At 40.2% G+C, this 16,250-nt stretch overlaps 1 protein-coding gene across 2 annotated transcripts; it reads right to left on the reverse strand.

The window, feature by feature from the left end:
* Window positions 1-1,047: 1,047 nt before the first annotated feature.
* On the reverse strand, window positions 1,048-11,678 carry LOC122668107 (putative chloride channel-like protein CLC-g). 2 transcript variants are annotated; one of them, XM_043864676.1, is made up of 7 exons: window positions 11,440-11,678; window positions 11,162-11,362; window positions 10,854-11,031; window positions 4,850-5,112; window positions 2,926-3,195; window positions 1,712-2,840; window positions 1,048-1,297 (listed from the first exon to the last, which is right to left on the reverse strand). In XM_043864676.1, exons 1-7 carry the CDS (start codon window positions 11,622-11,624, stop codon window positions 1,130-1,132), a joined length of 2,394 nt encoding a protein of 797 aa, XP_043720611.1. In that variant the 5' UTR covers window positions 11,625-11,678; the 3' UTR covers window positions 1,048-1,129. The 2 variants fall into 2 exon arrangements, with proteins under 2 accessions (XP_043720611.1, XP_043720612.1); XM_043864677.1 differs by lacking the exon at window positions 11,440-11,678 and having other exon boundaries at window positions 10,854-11,051; window positions 11,162-11,301.
* Between the last annotated feature and the right edge of the window lie 4,572 nt (window positions 11,679-16,250).

Below are 16,250 nucleotides of genomic sequence, written 5' to 3' on the forward strand. Positions count from 1 at the left end.
TTACATGTAAATATAGCTTTTTGGATAGCTATAGCCTATCCGTATCCGCATCCGTTTAGCTTTTGGATGGATTCGGATAGTGTTAAACGGATACGGACACGGATTTCGGCTATTCATTTACACCCCTATGTACAGTTGCTTAATGAAGGAAAATGTCAAGGACTGACTTTGATTGAACACAAAGTCTACGCGAAATACTCAAATATGACTTTTGACATATCCAGACAGTTGAGCTCTGCAAACTTTTTCCAGTTGAAACAAGTGAAGCCATAAGTAGTAAACCAAGGTTTGAAGACTGGTCATCTTAAAGAAGAGGACGAAAAAAAAAAAAGGAACATAAAACCAAGTGCTGAAATGGTAATGCAAAAGCACTGACACTTCCCTCGCATTCATAATCTTAACATTTCCTTAATCATCAAAATAGTAGATGAAATTGGTATCTTTCAGGAATAGACAGATGGAGGGAATCAGATTTGGCATGAAACTACAAGGTGAGACCTTCTGTTAGTCAGACACCCTCATTGTCTATGCTCCGTGTGGGTAGTCAACAGAGCATCAGCCATACAAATTGAACAAAACAGTTAGTATAGGGTCTTAATCAACTAAAACTAAAATTTGAAGTAAGATACTCTTAATGAGCAAAATGCAAGGAATGAGCACAAATCCCAATTGAAAGAGGCAAATATGAATTTGACATTCACAAAATTCAGCTCAGCAATCCATCAAGATTTTGTACACAGAGGAGGCTGGAGAGGCATAGCTTATTTGTGAAACATAATTTTTTATCTGTATCTATCCATTGAGTGATTGAGGGCCAGCAGTTCATTTGTTCTGACCCATATTGGGGTTGATTCTTTATCGTTCCTTGTCTCCTCTGCTTTCTAATAAGTCTGAAAGAGTTCTGCACTTGATTCTAGCAGATATATCACTTTGCTATACAGAAAAGATAATGGATTTGAGGAAAAGACTGGATGATATCGATGCTACAATAACTAAAGTACCTTGTGTAACTCCAGAAGGGTCACTATATACAGAAAAGATAACGGATTTGAGGAAAAGACTGGATGATATCGATGCTACAATAAATAAAGTACTTTGTGGAACTCTAAAAGGGTCACTATTTACAAACTCAAATGCGGGCTCTCAGATTTGCCTGAGATGCCCTAAAAATCTTAATTAAACCGCAGGACCGAAATCTTAATCTCTTCCATCTGCTTCTTGCTAGGGTAGGATGCAAACCCAAAATATGCTCAGGCATAAAATCATGCCTCGTCAATATGCCAACGACCGGTGATCTCTGCATCATAACAGTACAGAAGTAACAGCAATTAGGCAGAGAAATGATCACCATACAAAGGCAAGTTCATCCAAAACATCTCCAACAGTGGAATATAGTCATATAGATGAAAGAGACATAACTTAGAAGTGTGAATACCACTAGCACACTAATGCACATGACCACATTAAGAGGTGGAACCCATGGGATGGACACAAGAGGAAGTGTTTGGGTGGTGGCACATTAAAAAAATTTCCTCAACTGCTATCCATTTCTTTCTGTTTAAGACAGATAAACTAGATCTTGTGGGACCATCATGAAAGGCACTTGTTTGTCAGAGAAAAATTGCAATTTTGCCAATGGTTTTGTCAGATTATCTCATCCCTAGATGGCAGAATTCATAGTAAGTAAAACAAATCAGACAGGATCACTTACATTGGAGCCCTTGGGCACCACCAACAGGTGCCTCAAGCCAACTTCCCGGAAAAGTATGAGAGCCTTTGCAAGTGACATTGTCTCTACGACTGTATAGGGTGAAGCATTCGTAAATGCATGCAAATCTACAAACATCTCCATATCTTCCTCCGTCAATTCTATGTCTTCTATCTTGTCACTATTACCTGAACCCCTCTTTGCAAAATCATCAGCTGAGAACTGCTTTGTGGCATCAATTCCTATATAAACAGGGGTAGGCAAGAAAGCTTTCTCCTTTAACAACACAATAAGGTGGGTGCGGAGGATTAGACCGTACAATAGTGGGGAATCTGAAATTGGAGGTTCATCAATCACAGGGAACCCATTATGTCCCGTGGTTTTTAGGACATGTACTATATTGCTGACCTTTTCAATGCCATTGAGGACCTGAAGTGGCCCTGTGACAACATCGCTAACCGACAGTTGCCTCATGTATGGCTCTGCATGAGTTTCTAGGTAAGGAAACCCTTTCAACTTCATAATAAGGTCATAAATATTGCCATTGAAAGCGTCAGCTACAGTCTTTGACACAAGAAGAACCAGCATCATCAGGGGCAGCAATAGCAGATTATTTGTCAGTTCCAAGAGAATAACGCACAAGGACACAGTCATCCTCATTGATCCACCAAGAAGGGAAGCAGAACCCAACACAGCAAAGAGGCCATGGTTGAGATTTGAGTGTGACTTCATCAGCATTCCAACAAAGCGCCCATAACCTGCCCCTGTCACAATTACAGGTACAAACAGCCCCGAAGGAGCCACAACCCCATAACTCACGATACCAAGAAAAAAGCAAGTTACAAAGAAGATGAGGATTGACACGTAGTGGAATTCATCGTCTGTGTTCTTGCTGAAAAGGTTTCTAATTGCATCATCATTTGTGTTGAAGAAAAGGCTGGCGAGGTCATTGTAATGACCTGGAGGACATTGGAACTTCTTGTAGTTACCCGACCTTCCAATTGTTGGGCATGCTTCTGATGTGTCAGCCGGGCAAGGTCGGCAAGATGCAATCCACGGTAATAGAAATAGACAACAGGATGTGAATATGGAGATTGAGCAAGCAAGAAGTATTTTGTAAGCATGTCCTTTCCTGGAAGATGGACAAACATCAAAATGAGTTCAAAATTTTATTTTGGATGGGAAAGTCATGGTTGAGGTAAAGAATCAATGCTCACTCATTGATTAGATTGTAAATTCGGAGGACCTTCTGCAGAAGAAAGTTATAAAAACTTCCCAATATACCCCCAATAACTCCGAGAAGTAGAACAGCAGGTATGTCTGAAAGGTGATATGAAACATGTTCTGAGGTTACATCAAACATTATAAGCCCTCCCTTACCAAATAAGCCACACTTGTCACTGTTACAAATGTCAATCAGAGCACGGAGAACAATAGCAACCACAGCTGTTGTGAAGAATGCTCTCCAAAGAAGGGCACTTCTCCACCTGCAGAAAAATTTGTTGAAGTTGAAAGGATTGCCAATACATGACATGCATGTCAAAAGATTCATAAAAGCATGATAGCAAGGAGCTAAACAAACTAGCTGATATAGTAGCAACGAGCAATTTAGAGGGCATATACTAATTGCAAAAAATAGAAGAAAAAAGAAACAATTGCAAAGGATGTACCAACTTCTATAACAAGAAGAATAGCAAGATAATTCTGCCTAGAAGAATCCTACACCAGCAGACACCATTCTAGTTAAAATTAATAGGAAAGATGTCATTTTGTTAGGTGATTAAGAATATCTGATAGGGAGCGTAATAAACGGATCAAGAGACCAAAATATATCCTAGAGAGGCAAAAAAAAAAAAGTGGATTGTTGGAACCGCTTCCTCTAAAAGGCCGACCTTGTAGGAAGGGAGGAAACAATATGTATATCAAATAGGAGCTCTAACACGGCGGACTATCCAAAGGGGGACACGGGTGGATAAATAATTCAACACTTGCCCGCTCCCAGGGGGACCCGATACCGTGACCCCTGCCTGCTTTGATACCATGTTGGAACCGCTTCCTCTAAAAGGCCGACCTTGTAGGAAAGGGAGGAAACAATATGTATATCAAATAGGAGCTCTAACACGGCAGACTATCCAAAGGGGGACACGGGTGGATAAATAATTCAACATAGATATATGTGGATGAGAACCATGTGTCAAATAGACATCCATATGGTACCAAATACCTAACAATCATTTTGGCTATATAAACATGTATTGAGATGGATTGGTGGAGCATCAAGGGACCAAAATATCTCCTCTAGAGGCCCAAAAAATTGGATATATGTGGATCAGAACCATGATCATATAGAGATACATATACTACAGAATACTCACCAAAGGAAGATCCCTTTTTTATTAAAACTTTCTGGCTCTGTTCGATTGAGCCAGCTAAACACGGCATGGATATATGTTTTTGTTAAAGTGTACCATGAGAAGGTGTGGGAGTCTTCGTTATATCGATTGAGTTAGTCTTAGAGTTAGCTTGTGATAAGTCTAGTTAAGTCATTGTTAGTTAGGATTAATTACTTTATCGGTTATTTACTGTGGTTGTAATTTGACTCTGAATGGGTTTCTAGTTTTAATATAAATTGTGGGTCTAGGCCAAAATTGGAATAATTCTGAATCCTATCATGGCCTAGGATTCCCCCCCCCCTTTTCTCCTATCGTACTCTCTCTTTCTCTCTCTCTTGGTTCACTTTACTTCTTCTTCTTCAAAGGTTCTGGTCGTCAAGTACAGGTTTAGTTACAGTTTCTTTAACAAAGGAGGAGAAGAGAGGTTTTTCAAGGTCCCCATGTCTATCCTTGTTATGCAAATTGCAATTTTAATACCACATCCTCTAATGTAAACGATTTTCCCAATCTATACAAACTCCCCCTCCCCCTTCTAGCCTAGCTTAATACTACTTCAAAGCTTTCACAACTCTGAGGCATTTAGCAGCATGACCAAAATCCAAAAGGTCAATAAGCACCGTTAGAACCAATAAATGAATAAGCAGAAAACTCTAGGCTTCCAGAAGAAATTAGATTTAATCAAGTAGGAAAAGCAGATATGCTATGAAAGAATGAACAAATAAGTGAAAATTTACTGAAGGGAATTTACCATGATGCCATTTCTTCAAAAGCAAACAGAACACCGCCAACAGGTGCACGGAAAGCAGCAGCAATTCCAGCAGCTGATCCACAGGTTACAAGATCACGCCTATCTCTGTCATTCTTGAAGAAACGTAGCCATCTCCATGTTAAACCATATTTCTTGGACCCACCCTGACCTAGTAATGATGCAATACATGCACCAGTATGCACCATGGGTCCTGCCTTTCCCACCATTAGTGATGAAGATACTGCTGTAATGCTACCAATAATCTGTAATTTATTAGTTAAAGTTTCAGTCATTTAGCTTTTCAATAGAAGGAACCCCATACAAATCTTGTGTTTCTTTTGGATAAAAGAGAAGAAAAAAACTGCATATTACAGAACTGCACAGAAAATATATATGAAGGAATTTTTACATGCCTTCTGTATAAGAAAATTGGAGGCTGAAAGCAAGAATGACTTCAAAAATAAGATTGAAACAACTCTATAGACAACTAAATCAGTATTCAGAATCACAGATAAGACCATTGCATCACATTCGTCTTCCAAAAATAAACATCTACATATCTTAGTTGGAAGAAAAATCATCTTTTCATGTACAGGCTCAAAGCTGAAACAAATTATCTCAGAACAGTTTAGGCACTTTAAATTCTAATTATGGAAAGGTTACTATTAGAGGAATGCCAGACGTGCATTGGAGATTTGTGATTGAAGGTTGATTGCTTCAATCACGTGTTCTGTATATTCACACCATTAGCTCCTCTGTACATATCTCATTAGCTGTATGTGATTGTAATTATCTAGGATTAGTTTACCCATTTAGTTGATTTAGTTTCTTATTTTAGTTTTGTCCTTATCTCAGCCAACTGTCATGGCTTGATTTGAGGAAGGGAATTATAGTAATTGTAAAGCTATATATAGTCACTGTCTTCATCCTAACCAATACAAGGAAAAACACCATTAATCCAGTCTCTCCATCTTCATTCTGTTTCGTTTCTTATCATGGTATCAAAGCAGAGGGCCTGAACCATTTTTTTTTATAATTCGTGGAGGGCTCTACAGCCTCTTCATATCAGATAGTTTCTCAGCAAAATGACCCTTTCAAAAATCCTTATTCTCTTCACCATTCCGACAGCCCTACTGCTGTTCTTGTCTCTCCACCTTTGAATGGAGACAACTATGGCACTTGGGTTCGTGCTATGAAGATGGCTTTAAGAGCCAAGAACAAAATAGCTGATGTCCGGCCGTGTAAAATTGAGATATATAAGGCGAACAATGAGATGCCGATATGTGGAGGGATTGGGTAATAATTCGCCATCATCCGGATTTAATTTCAGGTGCTGCTCCATGGGGGTGTGAGCCGGTCGACAAGCTGTCATCCCCATATCGGCCAAGATGTCCAATGTATATTTTCTTTGACAGAGAAAAATGCCCCGATCCGTCTTTGCAACTTCAACTCCAAGGAAGTATCGAAGGTCCCCCAAATCTTTGATGTGAAATTGACGATGCAAATGTTGCTTCAAAGATGTAATTTCTGTAATGTCATCCCCAGCTATCAATAGATCATCGACGTACACAAGGACAAACGAGGAGCCGGAGGGACCTGTTTTTCTAAAGAGAGAGTGATCAACAGTGGATGAGATGTACCCAGCCTCACTCAATGCCATAGATAGCTTGGCATACCAGTTCCTACTGGCTTGTTTCAAGCCGTAGAGAGATTTTTGAAGACGGCAAACTCGGCCATCCCTCGTTTGCAGTATCCTGGTGGAAGGGTCATGTAAACTTCCTCATGAAGTTCCCCATGCAAAAAAGCATTATTGACATCAAGTTGATGAAGCGACCAGGATTTAATGGCAGCAATAGCTAAGAGGCAACGAATTGTAGTTAGTTTAGCCACTGGTGCGAATGTCTCATGATAATCCAAACCCTCAGTCTGGGTGAACCCTTTCGCAACCAAACGAGCTTTATAACATTCAACTGTTCCATCTGATTTGAATTTCACCTTGTAAATCCATTTACAGCCAATGGGCTTTTTATTCGGTGGCAATGTAGTGACAGTCCATGCGCCATTCCGTTCGAGAGCAGCCACTTCCGCGGCCATTGCATCTCTCCAGCGTGGATCTTGGACAGCTTGAGCAAAAGTGGTAGGCTCATTATGAGAATGAACAGAACTAAGAAAAGCAGAGAGAGAAGGAGATACCTGGTGATATGATAAATAGTTGGAGATGGGATGAACAGTCCCTGCATCGAGGTCAGATGTAGACGAGGAACCTGTGTGGACAATATTACATTGATAGTCCTGAAGATAACCAGGAGGGCGACGAGTGCGTGGTGGTAAGCAGGGAGAGTTGTCAACAGGTTGAATTGCATGTGGTGTCGTGGTGGCATGGGGTGAAGGGGGAATGGATGGGGATGGGTTGGTGAGAGTATCAGTGGGCGGTGATGGTAGGGCAGGTGAGGGTGGGTCACCCGAGAGAGGTGGAACAGCCATTGGAGATGGTGAGGTGGCATCAAGAAGGTCAAATGTGATGGTAGGGCAGGTGAGGGTGGGTCACCCGAGAGGTGGAACAGCCATTGGAGATGGTGAGGTGGCATCAAGAAGGTCAAATGGTGTGCCAAAATGATCAGCAATTGGAACAGGTAACACAGGTGGAGAGGTGGGCGGTGAGCCATGCACAGTGATGGGAGATACATCACGAAATGGAAAGACAGTTTCGTGAAATATAACATCACGAGAAGTATACACAGAGTTGGTTGCTAGGTCATAAATACGATACCCCTTTTGTCCAAATGGATAACCCACAAAAATTCCTGGTTTAGAACGAGGATCAAACTTATGACGATTGGGGGAGTGGTTGTGAGCAAACACTAGACAGCCAAAAACCCGTAAATGTGTGTATGACGGTTTAATATGAAGGAGCATCTCATGAGGTGTTTTCCCAGAAATTGTAGGGGTAGGAAGTTTGTTTATGAGTTAAGCAGCAGTGAGAACACATTCCCCCCAAAATTTGAGGGGTAGGTGACTCTGAAAGCGAAGGGCACGGGCAACCTCAAGTAGATGTCGGTGTTTACGTTCAACCACCCCATTTTGTTGTGGGGTCCCAACACAACTAGTTTGATGGACGATGCCAAGACTTTGAAAGGTAGTCTGGAGATCCTTGTCCAAAAATTCGATACCATTGTCACTACGTATGATTTTTACTCTAGAGTTGTATTGTGTGTTGACAAGGGCAAGGAAGGCAGTCAAAAGATTTTTGGTGTCAGATTTGAATTTCATTAAGTATAGCCAAGTGCAACGAGTGTAATCATCAACTATGGTTAAAAAATAATGAGATCCAGATAAACTAGGAATGGTAAACTTGCCCCAAATATCACAATGTATTAGTTCAAAAGGAGAGGTGGTATGAGTAAAACTAATGGGAAAGGAAGACCGTGTGTGTTTGGCCAACGGACAAATATTACACACATCAGAATTGGAAATAACAATGGAAGGATCAGATTGCGCAACTTGTTGTAAGCGTGAAGATGACGGGTGACCAAGCCTCCAGTGCCAAATATCCAAAGGAGATGATTGGACTGAAGAAAGGCTGGTGGGTCGATCAAGGTAATAAAGCCCATCACGAACATGTCCCAGTCCAATCGTGTTCCTCGTTGACAGGTCCTGAAAAACACAAGAGTCAGGGAAAAAGGTCACTGAACAATTTAAAGATTTTGTAACTTTGGAAATGGACATCAAATTAAATTTGAAAGATGGGACGTGTAGCACATTATTAAGTTAAAAATCAGATGTAAAATGCTGTGATCCAATATGGGTAATGGGCACTTGTGAACCATCGGGTAATTGAACAATGAGGGAATTAGAAACAGTTGTAATGGAATTAAGTGAATCTGAGTGGGAACAAATATGTTCATTTGCACCAGAGTCTATGACCCATTCATTGTCTAAAGTGACAATAGAGGATAATGTTGTACCTGCTAGTTGAACAGAGGGTTGAGAATTGCTACCTTGCTGTAGAATGGCAAGAATTTGGGCATATTGAGATGCCGTGAGAGGAGAGTTGCCATGACCCATTGTTGTTTGGTTTGGAGTATCTGCAGATCCAGTAGCCTGGAAGCCCTTAGGCTGTGTAGAACTGATATTGCCTCTCTTTGGTGGATACCCATATAGTTTATAACATGTGGTGATAGTGTGACTGTCTCTATCACAATGGTCACAGTGGGCTGTCCCAGTCCCTTTCTTTGGATATCCATGTATCTTGTATCAGGTTTGGATGGTGTGGCCATCCATATTGTAGTGTTCACAGTGAGGACGATTCTTTTGTCCACGTTGAGTGGATGATGATGGAGCATTTTTATGTGAGAGAAGAGCAGAAACTTCTGGCTTTTCAAAATGACCAGCAGTGATTTCTCTTTGCTTTTCCTCTTGCAAGGCTAAAGAATATATCTTCGTAACAGCCGGAAGAGGATCCTGTAGAAGGAGCTGACTTCTTAATGGAGCAAAAGAGTCATGAAGACCCTGAAGAAACTTCATGCTTTGATCTTGCTGTAGAAAAGCAAGCAAGCTCTTTGATGCACCACAACTACATTCTGGCAATGATACATATGAGGACAATTCGTCCCAGAGTGTCTTCAACTTTGTGAAATAGGTTGAGACCGAAAGCTTGTCTTGCTTCAAGTCAACTATGGCTTGTTTGATTTGATAGATTTTGGTGGTGTTGGGTTGAGAGAAACGGTTCTGCAGATCAAGCCAAATGACTGAAGTAGATTCAGCGTAGATGACGCTAGTAGCGAGATCAGGAGTGATGGAATGCAGCAGCCATGACGTCCTCATCTTGATGCTGCGCTGCATATATTACGTTACCTCAAAACAACCCCTGGTCACGGGATTTTTCTGTCCGTCCAAAGTTCTCTACAACTTCGAGCATATGCAGATTCTGACTGGGCCAGTTGCCCGTTCACTCGCCGTTCTACTACAGGATATTGCATCCTCCTTGGTGATAGTCCCATCTCCTGGCGTTCTAAGAAACAAAGCACAGTTTCTTGCTCTTCGGCAGAATCAGAGTATCGTGCCATGGCGCATGCCTCTGCAGAAATACAATGGCTGCTTTATCTCCTAATTGACTTAAGAACTCCCCACCATCCACCAGTGCCACTTTACTGTGATAATCAAGCAGCTTTGTATATTGCGGCCAACCCCGTCTTCCACGAACGAACCAAGCACATCGAGTTGGACTGTCACTTTATTTGTGAGAAGATTCAACGGGGCCTCATTCGCACGGCTCATCTTTCCACTACCAATCAACTAGCAGACGTATTTACCAAACCATTGGGCCATGCACGTTTCAAAGAACTTGTTCGCAAGTTGGGCGGGTTGACATTTTTTCAACCCCCTCCAACTTGAGGGGGGGTATTAGAGGAATGCCAGACGTGCATTGGAGATTTGTGATTGAAGGTTGATTGCTTCAATCTCGTTGATTGCTTCAATCACGTGTTCTATATATTCACACCATTAGCTCCTCTGTACATATCTCATTAGTTGTATGTGATTGTAATTATCTAGGATTAGTTTACCCATTTAGTTGATTTAGTTTCTTATTTTAGTTTTGTCTTTATCTCAGCCAACTGTCATGGCTTGATTTGAGGAAGGGAATTATAGTAATTGTAAAGCTATATATAGTCACTGTCTTCATCCTAACCAATACAAGGAAAAACACCATTAATCCAGTCTCTCCATCTTCATTCTGTTTCGTTTCTTATCAGTTACATTCTGGAGGGGATTGGGAATCAACTTGAAATTGTCACAGCAAAAACATCTTATCAGGATAAAACATGGCATAGTCGAGTTTCAGTAACAGCAGATCTTCTCAACATCCCAAAACTAGATAAAAATATATTTCTCACATTTAATTTGCATAAAATTTCCTTTGATTTGATAAAAAGAAAAAATCAGGACCAGAAAAATAATCCATTAAACACAAAAGAACTAACTCTAAGGCGCCTCAAAATCAAACCTTTACGCACAGAGTCCGCTTAGACAGTATTCCCGGAGCATCCACACCGTTCAAATAAGCCTTGACTTCAGGTATACCCGAACCAGCTGCTGCAGGCGCTAGAAAAGAAGTGATTATGGATGAAAACAGAATGAGAGCGAAGTTGGAAACTGTAAACACCGCAAAAGCCATCGCATACCTATCCAAATTTTCACCAACCTGTCGATCAGGGAAAAAAAGCAAGAAAGAAATACCAGAACAGAGCAGAAGAGAGACAGAGCAGTTAAAACGGAATTTAGTTAGATATAAGAAAGAGAAGACTGACTCACCTATGCTCCAACATCATATTCGATGTGATGACAAACTTAATTCCGGCAACATTCTCGACGGCGAGGTTGTTGAAGAATCCGACAAGACCGGCAAGAAGGCCTATAAGAAAACAAAGCATCCATTTCATGAATATATACTGAAAAATCTGGCTCTTGTCGCGGCTCCTCCAATCCTGCTTGAAGAAATCATTCTCAACCAATCTGCAATCCAAATAAACAAATCACAGAATGAAGAATCAAACCAAAAAAAAACTGTGCAGATCTCAGTGAAAGCTTACTCGTAGTCCAAGCTCTCGATGGGGCAGACATTGGAGCCCACAATTGCAACCTGAGAAGTAGCGTTAGAGGCGGATCGACGAAGCAGTACGTGGTGCTGGCTCTCCAGTAGAGGCTGAGTCAGAGGCAGATCTTCTTCCTCTTCTTCTCCTTCTCTCGCCATGCTTGGGGTTTCATGATCTCCCATTTAGATTTCAGAGAAGAAATTCTTCAAATCGAATACATCTTTCTACAGAGGGAGAGAAAGTCTCACTAAGAAGAGCAGATGTTTCGGCCTTGTCACTTTGTCAGTTTTGTTTCTAACACGTACCTCAGCTTCCGACCTTTACTCTGACAGCCTTTTTTTTTTACTTTCGAAGTCAAAATATTCAGTAAAATAAGCGAATAGGATCCGTTAGATTCAAGAGATCTCAAGCTGATGGATTGTGTTTTTGAGTAGTATCTTATTACCTTGGGACTTGTCGTGTGTAATCGATATCCGATAAGAATGAAGGATATTGCTTTTTTGTTTTTTGTTTGGTAAAGAAGGATATTGCTATAAGAAGCAAAAAAGGAAAGTGGGTAGTTTTGAAGGAAAAATCCGAAACGTTTACGTATCTCCGGAAGCCAATTGGAAGCCGCTTCATGTCCCCTATCGTAACTGTCTCTCTTGCGATGTTTGGATCACGTAACCGGTATATACAATCTGTATACTTTATATCTTACCATTAAAAGAAAAAAAAATGTAATTTGTACAGCGACCGTCCGTTAAAATTGAGATGATATCGGTATCTGATTTTAATATTCAATAATAAAAGAGATAGGATGGTTATGGGATGGGATTCTCAATGTTATCATTACTGAAATACTAGTTAAGTATTCAAATTTGTTTAATGATAGCATTAAAACTGTATATGGACTTGTTTATTATCTTAAGGAAATTGAAGAATTAAAACCATAAAATTCAATTCATAATAGTTTCTTATTCTAAATGGCTTTCAAAAGAAAAAGAATGTTTTAGATCTTATTATAGTGAAAACATCCACAACATTACTAATGAAATCATCTCGTTAGAAATTATAGTTTTCCTTTCTTTTTCTAATAGGCTTAGAACCGTTAAAGAACTGGTACAATCTCAGCCCATTGATAATCGAAACTAGCATCTAAGTTTGGTCTTATTAACTAAATGGAATGGTACTAAAATTGACACTTTTAGTACCGATAGATAAGACCAGTCCTACCAGGAACCATCCCAATTGACGCCCTTACTATGGACCCCAAAAGGGATTCTTTCAGACATCGTATTGGAATCAACTTACTTTACCCAAGAAATTCCCCTCACGGTAGGAATTTTATTTTGATAACCCCTCACGGTAGAAATCAGACAGTTGAAAAGCAGTGTGACCGCTTGTTGGCCTATCGCATACTGTCTTCCAATTACTATTCTGTGGGGGTCCACCACGTTAATGAATTTATCCATAATTAGGTAGTTGGGCCTAAAAATAAAAAATGAGACTTCTACCAAAAAAATATATAATTAATTAAAAATGAGACTCACGTGGTTAGAGAAGTATGGCCTCCCATTCCTTCTTCAGTAATTGTGATATTATTACTCTGAATCTTATCGAAGTCATCATCACTCATAAGATAGCTATTGTGCCTATGCCCAGACACATGGGGTGGGCAAAATGACCATCCTACCCCTTGAGTGGCAGGCCCATGTGTCTGGATGAAGTCTGCACTGCAGCATTTTATTAGTGAAAGTCGCAAGGCATAGAATCGAGCAACAGTCTAAGAACAAAGCATTACAAACAAGAATATGAATCATCTGCACATACGTGCAGGTGAAGGGTGAATGCACATCTCGGGGCCAATCCCATATTTATTTTATTTTCATAAATACTCCTGTTCCCCTTGTAAATTGTAAAAATAGGACAAATGGTTACCTCTCACATGCATGTGCAGAGGAATCGAACTTTACAAACAAAGGGGGGAGCGTACATCTCAGAGTCAATCCCATGTTTATTTTGTTTTCTAACTTAATAAATAATGGATTCTTCGAGATTCACATAAATGCATGTGTGCGTTTGTATCCCAAGTACCTAAGAAATCTCCAAATTTGTGCTTAGATGTCACATGGTAGTAAGAGCTTTCTCTTTCTCAGGTTGACTAGAAATTTGACCAGGAGAAGGGGAGGTTTCCAAATGACAGAATTCTTGGAATTTTTCTCCTCTCAGGTTCCCTGATCGGTCAGGTTCGCAAGTTCCTCTCATAGGGAGGGTAGAAATGACGACCTTATCCCACCCGGGCAGTGTGTTCAGGCAGGGGGTGAGATCGTCATTTTCACCCCTATTAGAGGAACCTGCGAACCTGACCAGGCAGGGAACCTGCGAGGAGAACGATCCGAACTCTTGTGTCTTGTACAAAAAGAGCAGAACAAGTTTGCCATAGTTCTGCTTGCCTATGAGTGTGAACAAAAAGGACATAAGTGAAACTAGAATATAGTGAGAGGCAATCTGAAATTACAATGGGTATCCTCCAGAGGGGATCGGTAGAAATCATCTTCAAAAGATTGATAACCATCAATGAATCATCTTCAAGAATGAGCTATCTATATCCTCGCATAACCGCAATTTGTAGTGCTTGTCTAGCTTGTGTGGATCATGTCCTTGAACAAGTACCGTCTAAGGCCCTTCGGGCCACTCACATGGAATCCACTATAGGACCCACATGAAGAGTGGATTCCATGTGAGTGGCCTTGGAGGGCCTTGGACGGTACTTGTGTAAGGACATGATCCGGTCTCTGTTTAGCTGTCAACGCTTCTACCACATAAGCGAAGATGTAATCCACATATTCCGAGAACCTCAAGATAAAGTCACCATGATGGTCTTTAAAAACTCCAACTTGCACCCACATGACTTAGGGAGCCAAGACACAAACCATGTAGTTTGAAATATTTTAGGGTTTATAGAGGATAATTTTGGAAATTTGTATCTCTTTATGCTACTATAAATTGTAAGCGATGAGGGTTATTAGGGTTATGAGATTTTTTTGTAAACATAGAAAGCCATGCAGAAGAGAGTGCATAACCCTTTTCTCCATTGCTAGAGAATTCTGGTATCTTCTCTCCATGGACATAGACATGTTGTCTAACCACGTATATCTTTACATTGTGTGATTGTTTTTATCTTTGTTTCGTTTTGTTTTTTGCATCGTGCACAAGTTCTATTTCTAAACATAGAACACTAATCATAACTTGTGAGAGTATATAGTTATTGCTTGCATTTCTTTTCCAACCTTAAAAGACTACTAGGTGAGTGACCCAATCTTGAATGGAAGATGCAACAGTCAAAATAATTGAGACACCAACAACCATTCATATTGATAAAACATTAGTGCCAGTAAGAAATATATGTTTGGTATCAATACTAAATAAGGAATTAAATGCAAAAAGGATGTAGACATGCAACTGCAAACCCCAATTGTTAAGAAAGCCTGGATGAGGAACCTTGCCAAGGAGAATCTTTCAAAGAAATATTCACACTTTAAGAGCTGTGTTGATATGCCAAATCTTTTGCCATATAGAATTGACTTGGGAAGCTTCCTCCTCCAAAGTTAATCTGTAAGCTGATGAGACAATAACAGTGACCATGTATATTCATCATCATTCATTGGTAGGGGAATAGAAAGGATAACGATAGCTAAGGGTATTAAATGGTCCGATTTTGGTTAAACGATTCGGTTTCAACTAAATCGTTTTAATTTTGAAACTATAACTGAACCATTTATTTAAACGATTTCACGGTTCGATTCGGTTTTGATAAACGGTTTCTGTTTGATTTTGGCACATTTATGTTCATCTAATAGCATTAACGGTCTATTTCAGTTAAACGGTCCAATTCAGTTTAAATCATTTAATTAAATGGTCTCATTTTTGAAATCATAATTGAACCATTTATTAAACAATTTCACAATTTCGATTTAAATGGTTCGATTTAATTTCTATAAACCATTTCGATTTGATTTTGACACTCTCCGCTGCCACCAATACTTGACAATATATCAGCCTTTTTCATGAATTGGACAAGACATCAATCACATCTGCCACAGTTTTTAGTTCATTAACTAGTAGGGGTGCAAGTTTGACCCTGTTGGCCTGAACCTGCCCTGAGCCCGAACAGGGCCTGGGCTGAGATACCCTGACCCTGAAGGTGAGTCAGGGCCGGAAATGGTTGACCCTGAGTCAGGGTCAGGTTGGGTTAGGGTTGAGCCTTGGGCTAAGCCCAGCCCAGCCCGACCTTGTTTAAATTATATTATAAAATATAGATTGATTTTATAATATATTATCATAAACTTTAAACATCACACAGTTTATTATATAATATAGGAAAAATTACACTGCCATCTCTTGAAGTTTGTATTAAATACAGAGTGACCCTCTGTATTTTTAAATTATATAAACACACCCCCTGAGATTTGATTGGTTGTTACAGTCAGCCCCACTCCATTATATTATTTCCGTTTAATGATACGGTGTTAGTAATTCATGATTTAAAATGATTAATATACCCCTATTAGGGGTTTGAGCTTACCAACCCTTCCCTTGCCCGGTTACTCGAATCAGAATGAGGTTCAGGGAGGGCATGGGTTTACCGCTGCTTCAGAGGAGATTTGAACCACCGGAGCACCTTTCAGAACCGCTTCAATGAGATTCATGAGCCGGACAGGTTTACCTTTGCTCTTGCAGAGCTAATCTGAGTATCTCGTTCTGTTTTTCACCCTCCCAGAATGTAACTGCTGCATCTGTTCTTCTGTTTTCCCAAGTCTGAGCTA

Source organism: Telopea speciosissima, chromosome 7 (genome assembly GCF_018873765.1).
Source record: "Telopea speciosissima isolate NSW1024214 ecotype Mountain lineage chromosome 7, Tspe_v1, whole genome shotgun sequence".
NCBI lineage: Eukaryota > Viridiplantae > Streptophyta > Magnoliopsida > Proteales > Proteaceae > Telopea > Telopea speciosissima.

Coding starts and splice junctions, on each gene's coding strand:
- LOC122668107 (XM_043864676.1), bottom strand. CDS start 11,624: ATGGGAGATCATGAAACCCCAAGCATGGCGAGAGAAGGAGAAGAAGAG. Junction 5,113..10,853: donor AGCGGACTCTGTGCGTAAAG/GTTTGATTTTGA, acceptor AATAAATTACAG/ATTATTGGTAGCATTACAGC. Junction 1,298..1,711: donor TGGTGCCCAAGGGCTCCAAT/GTAAGTGATCCT, acceptor GTTATGATGCAG/AGATCACCGGTCGTTGGCAT.